The sequence below is a fragment of the Somniosus microcephalus genome, chromosome 8, assembly GCF_052327205.1.
Source record: "Somniosus microcephalus isolate GS21.2 chromosome 8, FLI_Smic_1.0, whole genome shotgun sequence".
Taxonomy (NCBI): Eukaryota; Metazoa; Chordata; class Chondrichthyes; order Squaliformes; family Somniosidae; genus Somniosus; species Somniosus microcephalus.
The window spans coordinates 6,830,627-6,854,787 of record NC_140994.1 but is presented as its reverse complement, the minus strand read 5'-3'; the positions used below and the strand labels follow the sequence as shown (position 1 = coordinate 6,854,787).

The window sequence follows — 24,161 nt, the reverse complement described above, 5'->3', positions numbered from 1 at the left end:
TTGTAGGGAAATGGTGTTAGGAAAATTGATGGGACTGAAGGCCGATAAATCCCCAGGGCCTGATAATCTACATCCCAGGGTACTTAAGGAAGTGGCCCTAGAAATAGTAGATGCATTGCTGGTCATCTTCCAGAACTCGATAGACTCTGGAATTGGCGGGTAGCTAATGTTACCCCACTATTCAAAAAAGGTGGTAGAGAAAAGGCGGGGAATTATAGCTCGACATCGGTAGTGGGGAAAGTGCTAGAGTCCATTATAAAAGATGTAATGGCAGAGGCACTTGGAAAGCAGTGACTGGATCAGACAAAGTCAACATGGATTTACAAAAGGTAAATCATGCTTGACTAATTTTTTGAGGATGTAACTGGTAAAATAGATAAGGGAGAACCAGTGGATGTGGTGTATTTGGACTTTCAGAAGGCTTTCGATAAGGTCCCGCATAAGAGATTAGCGTGCAAAATTAAGGCACATGGGATTGGGGGCAAGGTATTGACTTGGATAGAGAACTGGTTGGCGGACAGAAAGCAAAGAGTTGGAATAAACGGGTCGTTTTCCGAGTGGCAGGCAGTGACTAGTGGGGTACCGCAAGGATCGGTCCTAGGACCCCAGCTGTTCACAATATATATTAATGATCTGGACGAGAGAATTGGATGTAATATCTCCAAATTTGCAGACGACACAAAGCTGGGTGGGAGGGTATGCTGTGAGGAGGATGTCGTGAAACTCCAGTACGATTTGGACAGGTTGGGTGATTGGGCAGAAACATGGCAAATGCACTATAATGTGGATAAATGTGAGGTTATCCATTTTGGTGGCAAAAACAGGAAGGCAGATTATTTGAATGGCAATAGATTGGGAGAGGGGGAAGTGCAAAGAGACCTGGGTGTTCTTCTGTACCAGTCGCTGAAGGTAAGCATGCAGGTGCAGCAGGCGGTTAAGGCGGCAAATGGTGTGTTGGTCTTCGTAGCAAGAGGGTTCGAGTACAAGAACAAGGATGTCTTGCTGCAGTTGTACAGGGCCTTGGTGAGACCACACCTTGAGTATTGTGTGCAGTTTTGGTCGCCTTACCTGAGGAAGGACGTTCTTGCCATGGAAGGAGTGCAGCGAAGATTCACCAGGCTGATACCTGGGCTGGCAGGAATGACATATGAGGAGAGATTGTGTCGATTGGGCTTATACTCACTGGAGTTTAGAAGATTGAGAGGGGATCTCATCGAAACCTATAAAATTCTGTCAGGCCTGGACAGACTAGATGCAGGAAGGATGTTTCTGATGGCCGGGGAGTCCAGAACCAGGGGTCATAGTCTAAGGATAAGGGGTAAGCCACTTAGGACTGAAATGAGGAGGAATTTCTTCACCCAGAGAGTGGTGAACCTGTGGAATTCTCTGCCACAGAGGGCGGTGGAGGCCAGTTCATTAAGTATATTCAAGAAAGAGTTGGATATATTTCTTAAGGCTAAAGGGATCAAGGGGTATGGGGAGAAGGCAGGGACAGGGTACTGAATTTGGTTGATCAGCCATGATCTCATTGAATGGCGGAGCAGGCTCAAGGGGCCGAATGGCCTACTCCTGCTCCTATCTTCTATGTTTCTATAAGGTCAGGAATGGGGATGTTCGCTGATGACTGCACAGTGTTCAGTGCCATTCACAACTCCTCACATAATGAAGCAGTCCATGCCAGCATGCAACAAGACCTGGATGACGTTCGGGCTTGGGCTGATAAGTGGCAGGTAACATTTGTGCCACAGAAGTGCCAGGCAATGACTATCTCCAAGTGAGAGTCTAACCACCGTCCCTTGACATTCAACGGTATTACCATCGCCAAATCCCCCACCATCAACATCCTGGGGGTCACCATTGACCAGAAACTTAACTGGACTAGCCACATAAATACTGTGGCAACAAGAGGTCAGAGGCTGGGTATTCTGCGGCGAGTGTCTCACCACCTGACTCCCCAAAGCCTTTCCACCATCTACAAAGCACAAGTAAGGAGTGTGATGGAATACTCTCCACTTGCCTGGATGAGTGCAGTTCCAACACTCAAGAAGCTCGACACCATCCAGGACAAAGCAGCCCGCTTGATTGGCACCCCATCCACCACCTTATACATTCACTCCCTCCACCACCGGTGTACCGTGGCTGCAGTGTGTACCATCTACAAGATGCACTGCAGCAACTCGCCAAGACTTCTTCGGCAGCACCTCCCAAACCTGCGACCTCTTCCACCTAGAAGGACAAGGGCAGCAGGCGCATGGAACACCACCACCTCCAAGTTCCCCTCCAAGTCACACAGCATCCTGACTTCGAAGTATATCGCCGATCCTTCATCGTCGCTGGGTCACAATCCTGGAACTCCCTCCCGAAAAGCACTGTGGGAGCACCTTCACCACACGGGCTGCAGCGGTTCAAGGCGGCGGCTCACCACCACCTTCTCAAGGGCAACTAGGGATGGGCAATAAATGCTGGCCTTGCCAGCGATGCCCACATCCCATAAACAAAAAAAAACTGAAAGACGGCACCTCCGACAGTGCAGCACTCCTTTAGTACTGCACTGGAGTGTCAGCCTGGATTTTTGTGCTCAAGTCTCTGGTGTGGGGCTTGAACCTACAACCTTCTGGCTCAAAGACAAGAGTGCTACACACCGCCCAAGCAGCCTGGAGGTGAGGAGACCACACTTTGCGGGTTAATACAAACAGCGTGTATTTTATTGAAGTTCTGCAATTTACAGTGCGACTGGAAATGGTGGTAGTATTCCCCTACTCTCCAAAGCCAGCAAACACCCTCTCCCTTCTCTCCATTTACTGTAGTTTGAGATCCTCACACCGTGTCATCCAGTGCACTGTGATGTATTGGGTCACAGGCCTTCATGTTTATCAGCACAGCTGCTGCTACAATGTTCAGCTCCTTCACACAAGACACCCCTTCTCTCCATCCCTCAAAGTAGGATTCCACGCTGGGGAGTTGATTTTGGACAGACTGGAGCGTTTCTGATGTCAATCGGACAGCAAGCGTTCAGAATCACTGCGTTTTACACTCCACGTCGCCGTCTTCAGCCACCTTCATCTTCTTCAGCTCCCGCAGCACCTCCTGCTCCAGCTGCAAGATTTCTGTCGGCTTTTGGTACTGAAGGAAAAAAAATCCCCGTTATGTATTTCAAATATTTAAAAATCTAACACCTCAACCACGCCGTCTCTCCTGTGGCTTCTCCACTCCCAGTCTCGATTACAGCCACGGCCATCTCCAACCACTACCTTGTATCCCTCACCACCCACACCTCACTTTCCTTCTGCATCCACCCCGGAAAACACTTTCCCTCCAGTCACTCACAACTCCACTATCAAAATCCCAAGTGCCTAGCCTTTGGCCCTCCAATCGCTGTGATAATTCTGCAGCCATTGATCTGCTGTGCCACTCCCCTCCCCTCAGACACCCTGGGCCCAGCAAAACCCTTATTCTCTCCCACCCTGACCATTTTCCCTGCATTAACTCCCATCTTCACTCCCTCAAGTCCAAGGGGCGCAGGCTTGAGCGTGCCTGACACTCAGCTGGTTTAAAAATCACCAAATCCGGCTGGACCACATCAAGCACAGATCGGGCATCACTGATATAGGAGCACGCTCTCTAATAATTTGCTCTCTCGGCTGGGGGGTGGTATGGAAAATAAAAGTACTCACCGTAATGATGAGAGTGTTGTTGGCGTGTGTGAAGCTGAGCGCTGAGCAGTCCAGGGGCAATCGGCACCGCTCCATGTCTGGAATGTTAAACTTCTTGTAATACCTGGACAGAGCAAGAGGGAGCCTGGGTCGGTCTCAACAGCAACCACTTGCATTTATACAACGCCGTTAACATACAAATAAGAAGGAACAACCTTGCATTGTATCGTGCCTTTCATGTTCTCAGGACGTCCCAAAGTGCCTCACAGCCAATGAATTATTTTCCAAGTGTAGTCACTGTTGTAATGCAGGAAACGCAGCAGCCAGTTTGCGCACAGCAAGCTCCCACAAACAGCAATGTGATAATGACCAGATAATCTGTTTTAGTGATGTTGGTTGAGGGATAAATATTGGCCCAGGACACCGGGGAGAATTCCCCTGCTCTTCTTCGGATAGTGCCATGGTATCTTAAACGTCCACCTGAGGTGGCAGACGGGACCTCGGTTTAACGTCTCATCCAAAAGACAGCACCTCAGACAGTGCAGCACTCCCTCAGCACTGCACTGCAGTGTCAGACTAACTTATGTGCTCAAGTCTCTGGAGAAGAGCTCATGGACTTTAGTGTCACCAAGTTAGACACTATCTGTTTAGCCGCCTCTGCTGCTTTTCCTCTTTCTCCCAACCGCCACCCCCTCCCCACAACCAACAAGTCCAATCTCACTCCAGGGCCTCCTACCCAAGCCCTGAACCTCCATCTCTCTCATTTTTCTCCCGTCTCTACGCTCATCTATTCGTGAGATCCAACTCCTGCTCCCATGAACCCCATTCTCACTAAACTGTTGACCACCCAACTTCCCTTCCTGGCCTCCAGCGAGCGGAAATTGTGAATAGTTCCCTCTCCTTAGGCACCGTTTCCCTCCCTTTCAAAACTGCCATCACTAGCCCTTCCTCAAAACCACACCCTCTGTTCTTGCAAACCACCCCATCTCCAACCACCCTACCCTCTCCAAAGTCTTCAAACCTCCCAAATACTTGCCCATCTATCCCACAACTTCGTTTAATCCCTCCAAACAGGTTTCTGCCCCTCCCCAGCACTGAAACAGCCCTAAGTAAAGTCATGAACGACATCCTCTGTAATTTTGACACTCCAGTGCAGTACTGAGGGAGTGCTGCACTGTCAGAGGCGTCGCCTTTCAGATGAGACGTTAAACCGAGGCCCCGTCTGCCCTCTCAGGTGGACGTAAAAGATCCTGAGGCACTTTTTCTGGTCTTTCAAAAAAAGGAAAATATTCGTAAAAGAACAAAAAAATTGCTGATTACTGTATTGCAATATCTCAGTCTCCCCTTTATTTCTATCTGTGAGGCAGAGTCACTTGCAGATCCTTCCAAAGGAAGCTATGTATGTCACTAAATTTTAAAAAAGGGCGCATGGTAAAGCAAGGCCAGATTGGCCAACAGGTCATGTGCAAGGACAAATCATATGCGAGCAGAAATACTGCGGATGCTAGAAATCTGAAATAAAAACAGAAAATGCTGGAACTACTCAGCAGGTCAGGCAACATCTGAGGAGAGAGAAACAGAGTTAACATTTCAGGCTTAAAAGATTTAGTCCTCAGGAGAACAGGGAGCGGAGTCAATCTCGGCTTACGGCAACGAAAGCTGCGATCAGATCAGCCAAAAGGACATTGGAGAAGAGGATAGTGGACAGCTGTGGTGGTAATAGCAAGGTCTTTTTCAGCTATGTTAGGAGTCAGAGGACCAATAAAACTTTATAGGGCCATTGAAAGATTCCTCAGGGCAGATTCAGGATATGGCAGGTTTTAAACTTTGCATCATCACAGAAGACTATGCTGATTAACCAATGATACATTGTAGGTTTGACGCTAAGGTTGAACGTGTCCAAGTGGGTGTGGATATAGTCCTGGCCACAATAAGGGGATCTCAAAACAGATCGGGCTGCTGGTCCTGACGCTGTTCACCCGAGGGTGCTCAAAGAAATGGGGACAGTGCTCTATGAGCCTCTTGCTCAGATAGTCAACAGCTCGCTGGGGTTGGTGTCTGTTCCCATGGACTGGAGGGAGAAAGGGATAGACCGAGTAATTACAGGCCTGTCAGCCCAACCTCGGTGGTGGGCAAATTATTGAAAAAACATTCTGAGCGACAGTATGAATCGTCAAATGCAAAATACTGCGGATGCTAGAAATCTGAAATAAAAACAGAAAATGCTGGAACTACTCAGCAGGTCAGGCAACATCTGAGGAGAGAGAAACAGAGTTAACATTTCAGGTCGATGACCCTTCGTATAAATCGTCATTTAGAAAGGCATGGATGAATCAAAGACAGACAACATGGGTTTGTTAAGGGAAGGTCATGTCTGACTAACTTGATTGAATTTTTTTGAGGAGGGTCGATGAGGGTAGTGCGTTTGATGTAGTCTACATGGATTTTAGCAAGGCTTTTGACAAAGTCCCACATGGTAGACTGGTCAGAATAGTAAAAGCCCATGGTGTAAAGTCCGCGCCGCAATAATACACGGACTTCAGGAGAACAGTTTAACAGGTACTTTACTGAACAGGAGGGTAACGTCAGACTGAAATACAGAAGCCTGCTAGGGCCTTTTATACAGGGGTGGTCACTGCTGGTACTGCAGTCTAAAACCAGTTCTTCCCTTAAAGGTACATACACAACAATTCCTCCCCTTTTAGATAAACAGTACATAACATTCATTTAACAACTAAATAATAACTAATTACAATTTTCTGGGTACTATATACATCAACTGAAATAATCATTTATAAGTTCAGTCTTTGAGGAGGCTTCCTGATCCTGACTGGATAGCGCCTTTCTCGAGTATCCTGTTCTTGCGGCGGAGTTGATTCTGGTTCATTGTCATTGGTTGGTTCGTCAGCTTCCAATACCACTGCTTCTGAGGTAGACGCAATCTGTACTTCGGGTTGATTACCAGGTGCACCTGCTCGTGGTATGGGTTTGGCTTGTTCCTGTGACTCTAGAATCTGGTCAGCATGGCGTCTCACGATGCGCTCTCCAACGTCCACTGTGTACATTAGTGGTCCCTGCTGTGTGCATATCGTTCCTGGCTGCCATTTTTCTGTTCGGTAGTCGCAGGCCAAGACTGGTTGCCCTATCTTGAAGCTCCTGGTTGGCTTCTCATTTATGTGCTGGAACTGCTTATCCTCAACATCTCGTCTTATGTTTGGTTTGAGCAAATCCAGGCGACATCTTAGCCTTCGGTTGAAAAACAGTACGGCTGGAGCTTGGTTGGTGACTGCATGTGTCGCATTCCGGTAAGCAAACAAGAAATTATCTACCTTGTGTTGTAGTGGTATGTCATTATACATTGCCTTTATGGCCTTTTTAAAGGTCTGAACAAACCTCTCAGCCAATCCATTTGTGGCTGGATGATATGGGGCAGATGTGTAATGTTTCACCCCATTATTCCTCAGAAACCTCCGGAAATCCTCAGACACGAACTGTGGCCCATTGTCAGAGCAAATCTGTTCTCGCAACCCATTCCTGGTGAAAATGGTCCTTAGGACTGCAATAGTTTTCTCCGTGGTGGTGGAGGACATTTTAATGACCTCTGGCCAATTCGAATGGGCGTCCACAGCGATTAGAAACATCGAGTCCATAAATGGACCAGCAAAATCAATGTGTACCCGTTGCCATGGAGATGAGGGCCACTCCCATGGATGTAGCGGGGGCCTGTGGTGGAGCGTTTTGGACCTTCTGGCATCCTGTGCATCTCTTGGTCATATCCTCGATTTCTTTATCGATTCCCGGCCACCACACAAACGCCCTGGCTAGGCTATTCATTTTTACCCCTCCCAGATGACCCTCATGAAGCTCATTGAGCACTCTATCTCTCAGCTTAGGTGGAATTACCACTCGAGATCCACACATCAAGGTCCCCCGGCACACTGACAGCTGTTCTCTCCTTGGCGAGAATGCTGGCAACAGTGAGTCGCCATATGCTAGCCATCCCTTCATCGTCAAATCATAGACCCGAGTGTGTGTCGGGTCATTTCGGGTTTCCTTCTCTATACTCGAGTTTGTAACAGGCAAACATTCGACTATGGTCGCATGGAATATCTCAACAGGGTCCACTGCAGGTGCTTCTTCTACCATAGGCAACGGTAGGCGCGACAGCCCATCAGCGTTTCCATGCTGTTTCGTACCCTTGTACTCTATGTCGTACTGATGTGCCCCTAGAAAAAGTGACCATCTTTGCAGCCGTTGCGCCGTCATCACCAGAACGCCCTTCTTTGGGTTAAAAATGGAGACCAGGGGCTGATGATCAGTCAGTAGGGTGAATTTCTGCCCGTGCAGATAGTGATTGAACTTCTTCACCCCCCACACCAGGCTGAGGGCCTTCCTGTCAATCTGGGCGTAGTTACGCTCGGCTGAGGTTAGTGAGCGCGATGCAAAGGCTATTGGCCTCTCTGAACCGTCAAGGAATTTGTGTGACAGCACCGCTCCAATGCCGTAAGGTGACGCATCACATGCCAACCGAATCGGTAGTGTTGGGTTGTAGTGGGCCAATACTTCTTTTGAAGTGATTAGGCATTTACATTCCTGAAAGGCACGCTTACACTCATCACTCCATTTCCATGTTACTCCAGTTTGCAGCAGGGCGTTCAGTGGGTGCAGAATTGTAGATAAATTCGGCAAGAACTTATGGTAGTAGTTCACCAACCCAAGGAACGACCTCAGTTGTGACACATTTTCCGGTGCTGGAGCCTTGACTACAGCCTCAATCTTGTCCGGCGACTTATGCAACCCTTCCTCATCAATCATGTGGCCACAATACGAGATTTGTCTCCTGAAGAACTCTCATTTGGGGCGGTTGGCTCGTAGCCCATATTCCTGTAATCTCGTGAGCACCTGCTCCAGGTTGGCAAGGTGTTCGCTGTCATTTTCGCCCGTAACCAGGATGTCATCCAAATAACACTGGGTCCCCGGGATCCCTTGCAGGACTTGTTCCATCGCCCTCTGCCAAATAGCCGGGGCTGATGCTACCCCGAATACCAGTCGATTGTACTGGTAAAGGCCTTTGTGAGTGTTTATCGTGAGGTATTTTCTAGATGCTTCTTCCACCTCCATTTGTAGATATGCTTGGGCCAGATCAATCTTTGTAAAACGTTTCCCTCCAGATAGTGAGGCGAAAATATCTTCTATCCGCGGAAGTGGATATTGTACTGTGTGCAGGACTGGGTTCACAGTCACCTTGAAGTCCCCACAGATGCGAACCTTCTTCGGCTCCCCAGGCGTGCTGCTCAATGCTTTCTTCATTACAGGAACGATGGGTGTGGCCCACTCGCTCCAGTCCAGCTTGGACAGCACACCTGAACGCTCCAGACTCTCCAGTTCAGCTTCAACGGCTGGGCGGATCGCGTATGGCACCGGTCTGGCCTTAAAAAATTTTGGGTTTGCGTTATCTTCAATCTTTATGGTTGCCTTTACTCCTTTTAGAGTCCCAAGTCCTTGTTGGAACACCTCTTCCGCGTCAGATAGAATTTGTGACAGACGTCCAGGTGCGACGTCATCATCCTTTTTGTCAGTCACAGTTAGCGCCTGAATGGAATGCCAATCCAATTGTATTTTTCGGATCCATTCACGTCCCAATAATGGTGGTCCTCCATCTCGTAGTATATACATATATAGTTTCTGTGTTTCCTTGCCGTTATATTTAACTGGCACCCTTATTTTTCCTCTGGGGTAGACCTTTTGCCCCGTGTATGTCTTCAATACAATGGGCGTGTCCTTTAAGGGTATGTGAGAGAATAGCCGCTCATAGTCTCGTCGATTCACGACAGTTAGGGCTGATCCTGTGTCCAATTCCATCTTTACTGGGGACCCTGCTATCATGAGGGTGACCCAAATGGTTCGGTGATCCTCCTTTGCGATCACGTTGTGTAACTTTAGACAACTTAGTCTCCTGTTCCCGGAGTCCTTATCACTCTCCTGATCTTCCGAACTACACTCTGTCAGTTTCTTTACTTTCTTGTACTGTTCCTTAGTAGTTCTTGTCGTGTTGGTTTTCTTTCCCGACCTGCAGACTCTTGCTATATGTCCCATTTTTCCGCATTGCCTGCATACTTTGTCCTTAAACCAGCAGTCCTTCTGCTCATGGGTTGTTCTGCCGCAGCGATAGCACTTTTCTGCTCCATACGCCATTTCGTTAGCGCTGTATTCTTGTGGTTTCTGTTGTATTTCTGCAGCTCCCCGTGCTGCTGCTTCGTAGGATACTGCCACGCTGAAAGCCTGTTCTAGCATCAGGTCCTTTTTCGAAAGTAGTCGTTTCTGGGTTCCTTCACTCTGGAGCCCGCAGACAAACTTATCCCGTAAGGTGTCTGCCAGTCCTGCTCCGAACTGGCAGTGCTTCGATAACTTGCGTAGTTCCGTAAGATAGTCAGCATTGCTCTCATCTTTGTGCTGGTTTCTTTTATGGAACTTGAATCTTTCTGCTATCAGCAGCGGTGTAGGGTTTAGGTGTTCCTGTAAGATATTAACAATCTCCTCAAAACTTTTCTCCATTGGTTTAGCTGGGGTAATTAAATTCCGCAATAGGCCGTACGTACTCGCACCCATCAAATTTAATAATACCGACGCCCTCTTTCCATCGGCCACCTCATTTGCCTTGCAGTACACTTCAATTCTTTCCACATACGTGGTCCAGTCTTCTACCTCGTTGTCGAAAGCAGTGATACTGCCACTTTTCGGCATCTTGGGTGATTTAAAATGGCGCCTCCCACGCTTTTTCTTCTTCCCCAATGGAATAAAATGGCGCCTCCCGCGCTTTTCCTTCTTCCCCAACGGGATAAAATGGCGCCTCCCGCGCTTTTCCTTCTTCCCCTTGCTGCCACGCTGCTCCTAGCGTTCTACAGGGTAATGGCGGCGACCCGTGGCTTCGGCGCGTCTCACTTTCCTTCCCCCCGTTTATTTTCTCTCCGCTGCCCGGTTCTTGAGCACCAACCGCGCCCTGTGCGCGCCACCCTCTCTCTTTTGTTTTCTTTTCCCGGCGACGCCACGCAGCCCGTTTTGTAGAGCCGCTCGATCGAGCTTGAGCCCGCCGCAGTCCGGAAGGGTCAGCGCACTACCTGCTACCAGCACGATTTGCTGGAACACCTTAACTGGGGAGCCAAGCTCAGCTCTCCACAGCCTCTCCCGCAATTCTCCGAACACCGATGAATCCTTTGGGCGGTTGCCCGCGGTCGACGCCCGTTGCTCAGACTACGACCTCCAAGAAACCTCCTCTCAGGGTGAGATCCCCGTGAGATGATGCAACACTAAGTGAGTTCGAACTTACTCGTCGCCACTGTAAAGTCCGCGCCTCAATAATAAACGGACTTCGGGAGAACAGTTTAACAGGTACTTTACTGAACAGGGGGGTAACGTCAGACTGAAATACAGAAGCCTGCTAGGGCCTTTTATACAGGGGTGGTCACTGCCGGTACTGCAGTCTAAAACCAGTTCTTCCCTTAAAGGTACATACACAACACATGGGATCCAAGGGAAAGTGGCAAGTTGGATCCAAAATTGGCTCAGTGGCAGGAAGCAAAGGTCGACGGGTGTTTTTGTGACTGGAAAGCTGTTTCTAGTGGGGTTCCGCAGGGCTCAGTACTGGGTCCCTTGCTTTTTGTGGTATATATCAATGATTTAGACTTCAATGTAGGGGGCATGATTAAGAACTTTTGCAGATGATACAAAAACTGGCCGTGTGGTTGATAGTGAGGAAGAAAGCTGTAGACTGCAGGAAGATAGCAATGGACTGTTCAGGTGGGCAGAAAAGTGGCAAATGGAACTCAATCTGGGGAAGTGTGAGGTAATGCATTTGGGGAGGGCTAACAAGACAAGGGAATACATAATAAATGGTACAATACTGAGAAGTGTAGAGGAACAGAGGGACCTTGGAGTGCATGTCCACAGATCCCTGAAGGTAGGACAGGTAGATAAGGTGGTTAAGAAGGCATACGGAATGCTTACCTTTATTAGCCGAGAATACAAGAGCAGGGAGGTTATGCTAATACTGTATAAAACACTAGTTAGGCCTCAGCTAGAGTACTGTGTACAGTTCTGGTCACCACATTACAGGAAAGATGTGATTGCACTAGAGAGGGTACAGAGGAGATTTACGAGGGTGTTGCCAGGACTGGAGAATTTTAGCTATGTGGAAAGACTGGATCGGCTGGGGTTCTTTTCTTTGGAACAGAGGAGGCTGAGGGGAGACTTAATTGAGGTGTATAATGTTATTAGGGGCCTAGATAGAGTGGACAGGAAGGACCTATTTCCCTTAGCAGAGAGGTCAATAACCAGGGGGCAGAGATTTAAAGTAATTGGTAGAAGGATTAGAGGGGAGTTGAGGAGAACTTTTTTCACCCAGAGGGTGGTGGGGGTCTGGAACTCACTGCCTGAAAGGCTGGTAGAGGCAGAAACCCTCATCACATTTAAAAAGTACTTGGATATACACTTGAAGTGCTGTAACCTACAGGACTACAGACCAAGAGCTGGACAGTGGGATTAGGGTGGAGAGCTTTTTCGGTCGGCATGAACACGATGGGCCGAATGGCCTCCTGCTGTGCCGTAGATTTCTATGACCCCCCATGTGATGCCAATATTTAAAAGGGCAACAAGTCAGAACCGGGAAATTGCAGGCCTGTTAACATAGAAACATAGAAGATAGGAGCAGGAGTAGGCCATTCGGCCCCTCGAGCCTGCTCCGCCATTCAATGAGATCATGGCTGATCATCCAAATTCAGTACCCTGTCCCTGCCTTCTCCCCACATCCCTTGATCCCTTTAGCCTTAAGAAATATATCCAACTCTTTCTTGAATATATTTAATGAACTGGCCTCCACCGCCCTCTGTGGCAGAGAATTCCACAGGTTCACCACTCTCTGGGTGAAGAAATTCCTCATTTCAGTCCTAAATGGCTTACCCCTTATCCTTAGGCTATGACCCCTGGTTCTGGACTCCCCGGCCATCAGAAACATCCTTCCTGCATCTAGTCTGTCCAGGCCTGACAGAATTTTATAGGTTTCGATGAGATCCCCTCTCAATCTTCTAAACTCCAGTGAGTATAAGCCCAATCGACACAATCTCTCCTCATACGTCATTCCTGCCATCCCAGGTATCAGCCTGGTGAATCTTCGCTGCACTCCTTCCATGGCAAGAACGTCCTTCCTCAGGTAAGGCGACCAAAACTGCACACAATACTCAAGGTGCGGTCTCACCAAGGCCCTGTACAATTGTAGCAAGACATCCTTGTTCCTGTACTCGAACCCTCTTGCTACGAAGGCCAACATACCATTTGCCTTCTTAACCACTTGCTGCACCTGCATGCTTACCTTCAGCGACTGGTGCACAAGAACACCCAGGTCTCTTTGCACTTCCCCTTCTCCCAATCTATCGCCATTCATCAAATAATAATCTGCCTTCCTGTTTTTGCCACCAAAGTGGATAACCTCACATTTATCCACATTATAGTGCATTTGCCATGTTTCTGCCCAATCACTCAACCTGTCCAAATCGTACTGGAGTTTCACGACATCCTCCTCACAGCATACCCTCCCACCCAGCTTTGTGTCGTCTGCAAATTTGGAGATATTACATCCAATTCCCTCGTCCAGATCATTAACATATATTGTGAACAGCTGGGGTCCTAGGACCGATCCTTGCGGTACCCCACTAGTCACTGACTGCCACTCGGAAAACGACCCGTTTATTCCAACTCTTTGCTTTCTGTCCGCCAACCAGTTCTCTATCCAAGTCAATACCTTGCCCCCAATCCCATGTGCCTTAATTTTGCACGCTAATCTCTTATGTGGGACCTTATCGAAAGCCTTCTGAAAGTCCAAATACACCACTGGTTCTCCCTTACCTATTTTACCAGTTACATCCTCAAAAAATTCCAGTAGATTAGTCAAGCACGATTTACCTTTTGTAAATCCATGTTGACTTTGTCCAATTCGGTCACTGCTTTCCAAGTGCTCTGCTATTACATCTTTTATAATGGACTCTAGCATATTCCCCACTACCGATGTCAGGCTTTTTCTCTACCACTTTTTTTGAATAGTGGGGTAACATTAGCTACCCTCCAATCCATGGGTACTGTTCCAGAGTCTATCGAGTTCTGGAAGATGACCAGCAATGCATCTACTATTTCTAGGGCCACTTCCTTAAGTACCCTGGGATGTAGATTATCAGGCCCTGGGGATTTATCAGCCTTCAGTCCCATCAATTTTCCTAACACCATTTTCCTACAAATACTGATTTCTTTCAGTTCCACCCTTTCATCAGACCCTATGTTCCCCGGCATCTCTGGGAGGTTATTTGTGTCCTCCTTTGTGAAGACAGAACCAAAATATGTATTTAGTTGGTCTGCCATTTCTTTGTTCCCCATTATAAATTCCCCTGATTCTGACTGCAAGGGACCTACACTTGACTTCACCAATCTTTTTCTCTTCACATATCTATAAAAGCTTTTACAGTCAGTTTTTATGTTCCCTGCAAGCTTACTCTCATATTCTATTTTCCCTTTCTTAATTAATCCCTTTGTCGAATCCTAAACTGCTCCCAATCCTCAGGATTATTGCTTTTTCTGGCCGATTTATATGTCCTCTCTTTGGATCTTATGCTATCCCTAATTTCCCTTGTTAGCCACGGTTGAGTCACCTTTTTTGTTTTATTTTTATGCCAAACTGGGATGAACAAATTCTGTAGCTCATCCATTCGGTCTTTGAATGTTTGCCATTGCCTATCCACCGTCAACCCTTTGAGTGCCATTCCCCAATCAATCCTACCCAACTCGCTCCTCAGACCATCGTAGTTTCCTTTATTTAAATTGAGGACCCTAGTCTCTGATTCAACTACTTCATTCTCCATCTTAATGAAGAATTCGATCATATTATGATCGCTCCGACCCAAGGGGCCTCGTACAAGATTGCTAATTAATCCTTTCTCGTTACATAATACCCAGTCTAAGATGGCCTGATCTCTGGTTGGTTCCTCGACATATTGGTCCAGGAAACCATCCCGTAAACACTCCAGGAATTCCTCCTCCACGGTATTGTTACTAATTTGGTTGGCCCAATCTATATGTAGATTAAAGTCACCCATGATGACTGCTGTGCCCTTGTTGCACGCTTCTTTAATTTCCCTTTTAATGCCATCCCCAACCTCCGCCTTACTGTTTGGAGGTTTATATACCACTAACGTTTTTTTCCCCCTTGACTCGGGTTATAGGCAGGTTACTAGCAGGGGTCATTAGAGGTGCACCGCATCAACAGCTTGACAGAGAAAGAGTTATTAGAGTCTCGGCATGACTTCAGGGAAAGCTGGTCATCTCTGACGAACCCGGTTGAATGTTGAGGTGGTGATGAGGTTGGTTGAGGTAGGTACGGTGTACCTTGATTTTCAAAAAAACATTTTTACTTTTTTTAAATGTAATTCAGGCGGCTCAATGGCTGAGGGGTGACCCAACAGAGGTCTTTAAAATTATGAAAGGTTTTGATAGAGTGGACACAGAGAGAATGTTTCCACTTGTGGGGAAGAACAAAACTAGAGGACATCAATATAAGATAGTCACCAAGAAATCCAATAGAGAATTCAGAAGAAACTTCTTTGCTCAAATGTGGAACTCGCTACCACAGGGAGTAGTTAAGGTGAATAGTACAGATGCATTCAAGGGGAAGCAAGATAAGCACGAGGGGGAGGGTTATGCTGATACAGGAAACTCTCGATTTACCGGCACCTAAATAACCAGAAATCTCTGTAAACCGGCAACATTCAGGAGCAGGTTCAGGTAAGTTTTACTTCATATTAGTGGCCGTTCCTGGATCTGTGGCCGTGTAACCGGGGTTCCTGCACCTGTTGCTAAGCAACAGGGACGCCTGGATCTGTGGCGGTGTACGGAGCTCTCGTACCTTTTACTATACCTCTGTAATCCGGACTTTTTGATAAACCGGAACCATGCCGTCCCGTCGGTGCCGGATAAAAAAAAAAGTTTCCTGTAGTTTCATGAGGAAAGATGGGAGGAGGCTCGAGTGGAGCATAAAGGCTGGCATGGACTGGTTGGGCCGAATGGCCAGTTTCAGTGCCGTATATCCGGTGTAATCCCGTGTCTGGGCTCACACGTGAAGGATGGGCTATTGGGTGAGGCAGTGGAGAGCAGCCAGCGCCGTAACCCAGCAGGAGTCGGCACCAGAGAAGGAAGAAAAGGAAAAACTGCAAATACTGGAAAACTAAAATAACAACAGAAAATGCGGAAACACACAGCTGGTCCACGGGTGTCTGAAAGAGGAGAGGCAGAGCCCGGGCACAGAAACGTCATGCGAACCGTAAAACAAATTACTTTTTGTTGGCGGTCCTCACAATGCAGCATCTCTCGGCTGGGTCGATCGTGACGCTGTAGACTTTTTGGGGGTACGACAGATTTCGAACCCTCCACTGGAAGCTGGTCCTGGTGTCTTTCCTTGTGAATATAGGCTGCAATGAGTTTTAAAATATATACAAATTATCATTTAAAAAGTAATCGGGGCCAATGTTCCCGCCGCGATGCCGTGCAATAATCCCAAAGGTCCCGCGCAGGCCGCTCACTGGCTTTTACATTGTACATACCGCACAGGCGCAGAAATTTAAAGGGACCGCGTGTTAAAAGAAACAGGCTGCGCAGAACAAAGAATAAGGAGTGTGCACTCTTCGACCAAGGGGGCACCCCACATGGAACCAAATCCAGAGAATTTAGGCAGAGTCGTTTTTGCTCCGAGTTCAAACCCACTTACATTGCTGCTGCTTTCCTTCATCAGCTGCTGCTCCAGGCCCCCGACTGCTCTAGAAAACACTTCCCCCACCTCGAACTGCCACTGTCCAGGGGATCCCAGTGCACTCCGCTGCTTCCACTTTCTAACTACAAAGCAGAGAAGAGTCTCAAATGTGAATGACATGCAAATCAATCAATACAATACAGCATGCAACATACTGAGGAAAGCTGTAATCTGTTAAAAATATAACAGTGAAAACAGGCCCCTGTATTTATAGACTATAAACTCACATGTGACATGGCCGGCTTCATTATTCTAGATTTCCACTATTCACACAGTACACAGCTATTCAGAGAAGTTGAATTTGCTGCTGAAATGAACAGGACTAAAATGGAAGGCGCTGTCCCAGAGCAGCCAAGGAACGGCAGAAGTAAACACTGAGACAGTAACAGGCTGTGCGGCCCTGCTCCAGTAGTTACAACTACACCGTAATAAATGGTGCAGACACTTCACTGATGTGTCACTGAGCCATACAGAAGCTGGCAGCTGTGATGCCCAGCCTGTGCTGAATTTAACTAACCTGTGGTATACCTAACTAGGCAGTGTTTGATGGGACAGTGTAGAGGGAGCTTTACTCTGTATCTAACCCATGCTGCACCTGCCCTGGGAGTGTTTGATGGGACAGTGTAGAGTGAGCTTTACTCTGTATCTAACCCGTGCTGTACCTGCCCTGGGAGTGTTTGATGGGACAGTGTAGAGGGAGCTTTACTCTGTATCTAACCCGTGCTGTACCTGCCCTGGGAGTGTTTGATGGGACAGTGTAGAGGGGGCTTTACTCTGTATCTAACCCGTGCTATACCTGCCCTGGGAGTGTTTGATGGGACAGTGTAGAGGGGGCTTTACTCTGTATCTAACCCGTGCTATACCTGCCCTGGGAGTGTGTGATGGGACCAAGTGAACACGAGGGAAGGGTGGAAATTGGAAGCAAAGTTGATTAAATTTTCCAGTTCAGGGTGAGAGCAGGAAACTGCACCGATACAGTCATCAATGTACTGGAAAAAGAGGTGAGGGAGGGGACCCGAGTAGGACTGGAACAAAGAATGTTCCAGGTATCCCTCAGAACGGCAAACAAGAGAAAGCCCAGCTCCCTTTGACTTTCAAAGACACCATCCTCGCCGAGTTCCCCCGCACCCCAATCCAACATCCTGGGGATCACCAATGATCAGAAGCTGAAAAGGACCAGCTAGATCAACACTGGGTACTCTATGACATGTAGCTCACCTCCTGCCCTCCTCAAAACCACTCCACCATCTACAAGCCTCAAGTCAGGAGTGTGCTGGAGTACTCAGCGCTTGCCAGGCAGTGTGTACCATCTAGAGGATGCACTGCAGCAACTCGCCAAGGTTACTTCAATGGCACCGCCCTCTCCCGTGACCTCTACCCTCGAGAGGGGCAAAGTTGTGGGGGCACCATCACCTGCAGGTTCCCCTCCATCCTGACTTGGGACATTTATCACCAATTGTGTGTCACTGGGACAGAATCCTGGAATTTCCCATCCAACAAGCTCGTGGGAACACCACCAGCACAAAGTGGTTCCAAGAGAAGGTCCACCACCACCACCTTCTCAGAGCAACTCAGGGCGGCCAAAAACTGCAGCCTTGCCCATGACAGCATCATCCCAAGAACAAATTTTTTAAAAAGAGTTTGTATAAAATGTCTACGTTCAATTTTAAAGGCTGCATTAATGCGGTTCACAAAGAAATGTTAAGCAAACCCGTTAACCAGCACGCTGCCAAAGGAAATTAAAGCCTGCAGTGAGCAACCTGATCCTCACCCAAGAGCTGGTCGCTGGAGACTTCATATTCTTCTACCATTTCTCTGCCATCAGGAAACAAATAATGCACTTTCCTCTTTCCTGGGGGGGGGGGGGGGGAAAAGAGAGACAAATGTCAGAGCAAGGAGAGGAGTCAGAGTTACAATCAGCACAAGGGACAGAGACTGCAGAACTATTCACACATAGCTTGCAGTGAATCCTCGCTGTTACAGGTTCAATCTTGAACCTTGCTGAGTTTCTGCCAATTCCCAAAGAGCTGCCCCTCAGTCCCAGCCACTCTCCCTCACCGGCCTGACCACACCGCAGTCCCTTTCCCTGTGCCACCACTGTTTTGTCTCTCAGTCTCATAGAATGGTTACAGCACAGGAGGAGGCTATTCAGCCCGTCAAACCCATGCCGGCTCGCTGCAACAGCACTTCAGCGAGTCCCACTCCCCCGCCCTTTCCCTGTAGAACATAAGAAATAGGAGCAGGAGTAGGCCATTCGGCCCCTCGAGCCTGCTCCGCCATTCAATAAGATCATGGCTGATCTGATCTTGGCCTCAACTCCACTTCCCTGCCCGCTCCCCATAACCCTCGACTCCCTTATCGTTCAAAAATCTATCTCCACCTTAAATATATTCAATGACCCAGCCTCCACAGCTCTCTGGGGAAGAGAATTCCACAGATTCACCTCCCTCAGAGAAGAAATTCCTCCTCATCTCAGTTTTAAATGGGTGCCCCCTTATTCTGAACTTATGCCTCCTAGTTCTAGATTCCCCCACGAGGGGAAACATCCTCTCAGCATCTACCCTGTCAAGCCCCCTCAGAATCTTATGTTTCAATAAGATCACCTCTCATTCTTCTAAACTCCAATGAGTAGAGGCCCAACCTGCTCAACCTTTCTTCATAAGACAACCCCTTCATCGCAGGAATCAACCTCGTGAACCTTCTCTGAACTGCCTCCAATGCAAGTATATCCCTCCTTAAATAAGACCAAAACTGCACACAGTACTCCAGGTGTGGTCTCACCAACGCCCTGTACAGTTGTAGCAGGACTTCCCTACTTTTATTCTCCATTCCCTTTGCAATAAAGGCCAACATTCCATTTGCCTTCCTAATTACTTGCTGTACCTGCATGCTAACTTTTTGTTTCATGTACTAGGACCCCCAGATCCCTCTGTACCGCAGCATTCTGTAGTCTCTGCATTTAAATAATAAATTTGCTTTGTTATTTTTCCTACCAAAGTGGATAACCTCACATTTTCCCACATTATACTCCATCTGTCAAATTTTTGCCCACTCACTGAACCTGTCTATATCCCTTTGCAGTCTCTCTGTGTCCTCCTCACAATTTGCTTTCCCACCTATCTTTGTATCAGCAGCAAATTTGGCTACAGTACACTCGGTCCCTTCATCCAAGTCATTAATATAGATTGTAAATAGTTGAGGCCCCAGCACTGATCCCTGTGGCACCCCCACTAGTTACAGTTTGCCAACCTGAAAATGACCCATTTATCCCGACTCTCTGTTTTCTGTTAGTTAGCCAATCCTCTATCCATGCTAATATATTACCCCCAACCCCGTGAGCTCTTATCTTGTGCAGTAGCCTTTTATGTGGCACCTTATCGAATGCCTTCTGGAAATCCAGATACACTACTGGTTCCCCTTGATCCACCCTGCCCATGACATCCTCAAAGAACTCTCGTAAATTTGTCAAACACGATTTCCCTTTCATAAAACCATGTCGACTCTGTTTGATTGTCTTATGATTTTCGAAATGTCCTGCTACTACTTCCTTAATAATGGATTCCAGCAGTTTCCCAATGACAGATCTTAGGCTAACTGGCCTATAGATTCCTGCTTTCTGTCTCCCTCCTTTCTTGAATAGGGGCGTTACATATGCGGTTTTCCAATCCGCAGGGACCTCTCCAGAATCCAGGGAATTTTGGTAGATTACCACCAACGCACCCACTATCTCTAGAGCCACTTCTTTTAAGACATAGAAACATAAACATAGAAACATCGAAGATAGGAGCAGGAGTCGGCCATTCGGCCCCTCGAGCCTGCTCCGCCATTCAATGAGATCATGGCTGATCATCCAAATTCAGTACCCTGTCCCTGCCTTCTCCCCATACCCCTTGATCCCTTTAGCCTTAAGAAATATATCTAACTCCTTCTTGAATATATTTAATGAATTGGCCTCAACTGCCTTCTGTGGTAGAGAATTCCACAGGTTCACCACTCTCTGGGTGAAGAAATTCCTCATCTCAGTCCTAAATGGCTTACCCCTTATCCTTAGACTGTGACCCCTGGTTCTGGACTCTCCGACCATCGGGAACATCCTTCCTGCATCTAGTCTGTCTAGTCCTGTCAGAATTTTATACGTTTCAATGAGATCCCCTCTCATTCTTCTAAACTCCAGTGAGTATAAGCCCAATCGACCCAATCTCTCCTCATACGTCATTCCTGCCATCCCAGGTATCAGCCTGGTGAATCTTCGCTGCACTCCCTCCATGGCAAGAACATCCTTCCTCAGATAAGGCGACCAAAACTGCACACAATACTCAAGGTGTGGTCTCACCAAGGCCCTGTACAACTGCAGCAAGACATCCTTGCTCCTGTACTTGAATCCTCTCGCTATGAAGGCCAACATACCATTTGCCTTCTTAACCGCCTGCTGCACCTGCATGCTTACCTTCAGCGACTGGTGCACAAGGACACCCAGGTCTCGTTGCACTTCCCCTTCTCCCAATCTATTGCCATTCAGTATAATAATCTGCCTTCCTGTTTTTGCCACCAAAGTGGATAACCTCGCATTTATCCACATTATACTGCATCTGCCATAATCATACTGGAGTTTCTCTGCATCCTCCTCACAGCACACACACCCACCCAGCTTTGTGTCATCTGCAAACTTAGCGATATTACATCTAGTTACCTCGCCTAGATCATTAATATATATTGTGGATAGCTGGGGTCCTAGCATCGATCCCTGCGGTACCCCACTAGTCACTGCCTGTCACTCGGAAAATGACCTGTTTATTCCAACTCTTTGCTTCCTGTCTGCCAACCAGTTCTTTATCCAGGTCAATACCTTACCCCCAATCCCATGTGCTTTAACTTTGCACGTTAATCTCTTATGCGGGACCTTATCGAAAGCCTTCTGAAAGTTCCTAGGATGCAGGCCATCAGGTCCAGGGGACTTGTCAGCCTTTAGTCCCATTAGTTTGCCTAGTACTTTTTTTCTAGGGATAGTGACTTTAATCGTGCAAATTTTTTTTCAGGTACTTATCCAATTCCCTTTTGAAAGCCACGATTGAATCGGCCTCCAGCACCCTTTCAGGCAGTGCATTCCAGATCCTAACCACTCGCTGCATAAATAGGTTTTTCCTCATGTCGCCTTTGGTTCTTTTGCCAATCACCTTAAATCTGTGTCCTCTGGTTCTCGACCCTTCCGCCAATGGGAACAGTTTCTCTCTACTCTGACTGGACCCCTCATGATTTTGAACACCTCTATCAAATCTCCTCTTAGCCTTCTCTGTTCTAAGGAGAACAACCCCAGCTTCTCCAGTCTATCCACGTAACTGAAGTCCCTCATTCCTGGAATAATTCTCGTAAATCTTTTCGGCACCCTCTCTAAGGCCTTCACATCCTTTCTAAAGTGTGGTGTCCAGAATTGGACACAATACTCCAGTTGGGGCCGAGCCAGTGTTTTATACAGGTTCATCATAATTTCCACACGTTTGTACTCTATACCTCTATTCATGAAGCCCAGGATCCCGTAAGCCTTTTTAACCGCATTCTCAGCCTGCCCTGCCACCTTCAACGATTTGTGTATACCCCCAGGTCTCTCTGTTCATGCACCCACTTTAGGATTGTACCCTTTAGTTTATATTGCCTCTCCTCATTCTTCCTACCAAAATGCATCACTTCACACTTTTCTGTGTTAAATTTCATCTGCCACGTGTCTGCCCATTCCACCAGCCTGTCTCTGTCTTCCTGAAGTCTATCACTCTCCTACTCACTGTTCATTATACTTCCAAGTTTTGTGTCTTCTGCAAATTTTGAAATTGTGCCCTGTACACCGAAGTCCAAGTCATTAATATATATCAAGAAAACCTTCACTGGCCTGCTCAGAATTTGCACAGTATCCCCTCCCTGGCACCCATTCTATGGCTAGAGGGATCAAGGGATATGGGGAGAAAGCAGGGACCGGGTACTGAATTTGGATGATCAGCCATGATCTCATTGAATGGCGGAGCAGGCTCGAGGGGCCGAATGGCCTACTCCTGCTCCTATCTTCTATGTTTGTGTTTCTCGCCTCCTCCAGCAGCTTGGCTTCGCACTCGGCTTCCCTCAAACCCGCTGCTCCATCTCAGGCACCCCGAGGGGCCCTGGACTCTCCCCCTGTCTCCGGACTCACCCCCGTCCCCCTCCCCCTGGCCCTCTCTCTCTCTCTCTCTCTCCGTCCCCGCTCGCTCTCTCTCTCCCCCTGTCCCCGCTCTGTCCTCTCTCTCTCTGTCCCCGCTCTCTCTCTCTCTCCCCCTGTCCCCCTCTCTCTCCCCCTGTCCCCGCTCTGTCCTCTCTCTCTCTGTCCCCGCTCTCTCTCTCTCCCCCTGTCCCCCTCTCTCTCCCCCTGTCCCCGCTCTGTCCTCTCTCTCTCTGTCCCCGCTCGCTCTCTCTCTCCCCCTGTCCCCGCTCTGTCCTCTCTCTCTCTGTCCCCGCTCGCTCTCTCTCTCCCCCTGTCCCCGCTCTGTCCTCTCTCTCTCTGTCCCCGCTCGCTCTCTCTCTCTCTCACCGTCCCCGCTCTCTCTCTCTCCCCGTCCCCGCTCTCTCTCTCTCTCTCTCTCTCTCTCCCCCCCTGTCCCCGCTCTCTCTCCCTGTCCCCGCTCTCTCTCTCCCTGTCCCCGCTCTCTCTCTCTCCTGCCCCCCCCGGGCCTCACCCTCCTGCACCGTCGCTGTTTTTTTCGCTTCCCGCAAACTCTCCAACCAGCCCCGCGCCGCCATCTTGCTGCAGTTGCCCGATCTCCATGGCAAACACGGCCCCACCCCTCCAACCTGTGACCTCCAGACCCCGCCCATTGCCCTGTGGACCCCCTGGCCCCGCCCATTGCCCTCTGACACCCCCCCCCCATGGCCCCGCCCTTTGCCCTGTGACCCCGCGGCCTTGGTTAGGATTGCCGCTCCGAATGCCGAACTTTCTCTCAGCGACAAACAGCCTTTTATTAATCATTTTAATCATCGGTTTAATTTTTTTTAAATTTAGCCAACCGGAAATGCCTGGGTCTATTTTGGTCTCTTTGCGGTGAGGTGAGAAAATCTTCAAAAATCAGAACTCATCAAAGGCTCGATCCCGGGAGCCGGTGCCGAGGATTCACCTCCGCCCCAGCCGGGGATCCCCCTCAGTGTGTGCCAGGGAGGCGCCGGCTCAATGATTGGGGGGCGGGGGGGAATGTTTCAGGCGCCGTCACTGATGGGACAATTTGCGCACAGCAAGATCCCACAAACAGCAGCAACAACAACTTATTATATTTATATATCACCTTTAACGTAGTAAAACCTCCCAAGGCGATTCACAGGAACGATTATCAAAGAAAATTTGACACCGAGCCACATTAAAGTGATATTAGGACCGGTGACCAAAAGCTTGATCAAAGAGGGAGGTTTTAAGGAGCGTCTGAAAGGAGGAGAGAGAGGCGGAGAGGTTTAGGGAGGGAATTCCAGAGCTCGGGGCCCAGGCAGCTGAAGGCACGGCCGCCAGTGGTGGAGTGATGGGAATCGGGGACGCGCAAAAGGCCAGAATTGGAGGAGCGCAGAGATCTCGGGCGGGTGGTGGTGGTGGTTTGTGGGGCTGGAGGAGGTTACAGAGATAGGGAGGGGCGAGGCCAGGGGGAGGGATTTGAAAACAAGGATGA

At 48.4% G+C, this 24,161-nt stretch overlaps 2 protein-coding genes across 3 annotated transcripts in view; one reads left to right on the top strand and one right to left on the bottom strand.

Moving 5' to 3' along the window:
* Window positions 1-2,683: 2,683 nt before the first annotated feature.
* Window positions 2,684-23,985, bottom strand: LOC147113271 (protein DPCD-like). 2 transcript variants are annotated; one of them, XM_085994158.1, is made up of 6 exons: window positions 23,790-23,985; window positions 18,266-18,346; window positions 16,453-16,577; window positions 16,023-16,156; window positions 3,675-3,777; window positions 2,684-3,123 (listed from the first exon to the last, which is right to left on the bottom strand). In XM_085994158.1, exons 1-6 carry the CDS (start codon window positions 23,860-23,862, stop codon window positions 3,019-3,021), a joined length of 621 nt encoding a protein of 206 aa, XP_085850284.1. In that variant the 5' UTR covers window positions 23,863-23,985; the 3' UTR covers window positions 2,684-3,018. The 2 variants fall into 2 exon arrangements, with proteins under 2 accessions (XP_085850284.1, XP_085850285.1); XM_085994159.1 differs by lacking the exon at window positions 23,790-23,985 and adding an exon at window positions 23,190-23,296.
* Window positions 23,354-24,161, top strand: part of LOC147113270 (DNA polymerase lambda-like) — a 22,653-nt gene continuing 21,845 nt past the window's right edge. Inside the window, exon 1 of the mRNA XM_085996114.1 lies at window positions 23,354-23,556. The gene's annotated coding sequence lies outside the window, so the exon portion shown is untranslated. The remainder of the gene's footprint in view (window positions 23,557-24,161) is intronic.

Excerpts from the sequence above, each read along its gene's own strand:
- LOC147113271 (XM_085994158.1), bottom strand. The coding sequence starts at position 23,862 with ATGTGGCTCGGTGTCAAATTTTCTTTGATAATCGTTCCTGTGAATCGC. Across the intron at positions 16,578-18,265 it reads CTCCAGCGACCAGCTCTTGG|TTAGAAAGTGGAAGCAGCGG; the intron begins GTGAGGATCAGG and ends TCTGCTTTGTAG. Across the intron at positions 3,778-16,022 it reads GTGAGGACCGCCAACAAAAA|GTATTACAAGAAGTTTAACA; the intron begins GTAATTTGTTTT and ends TGCTCTGTCCAG.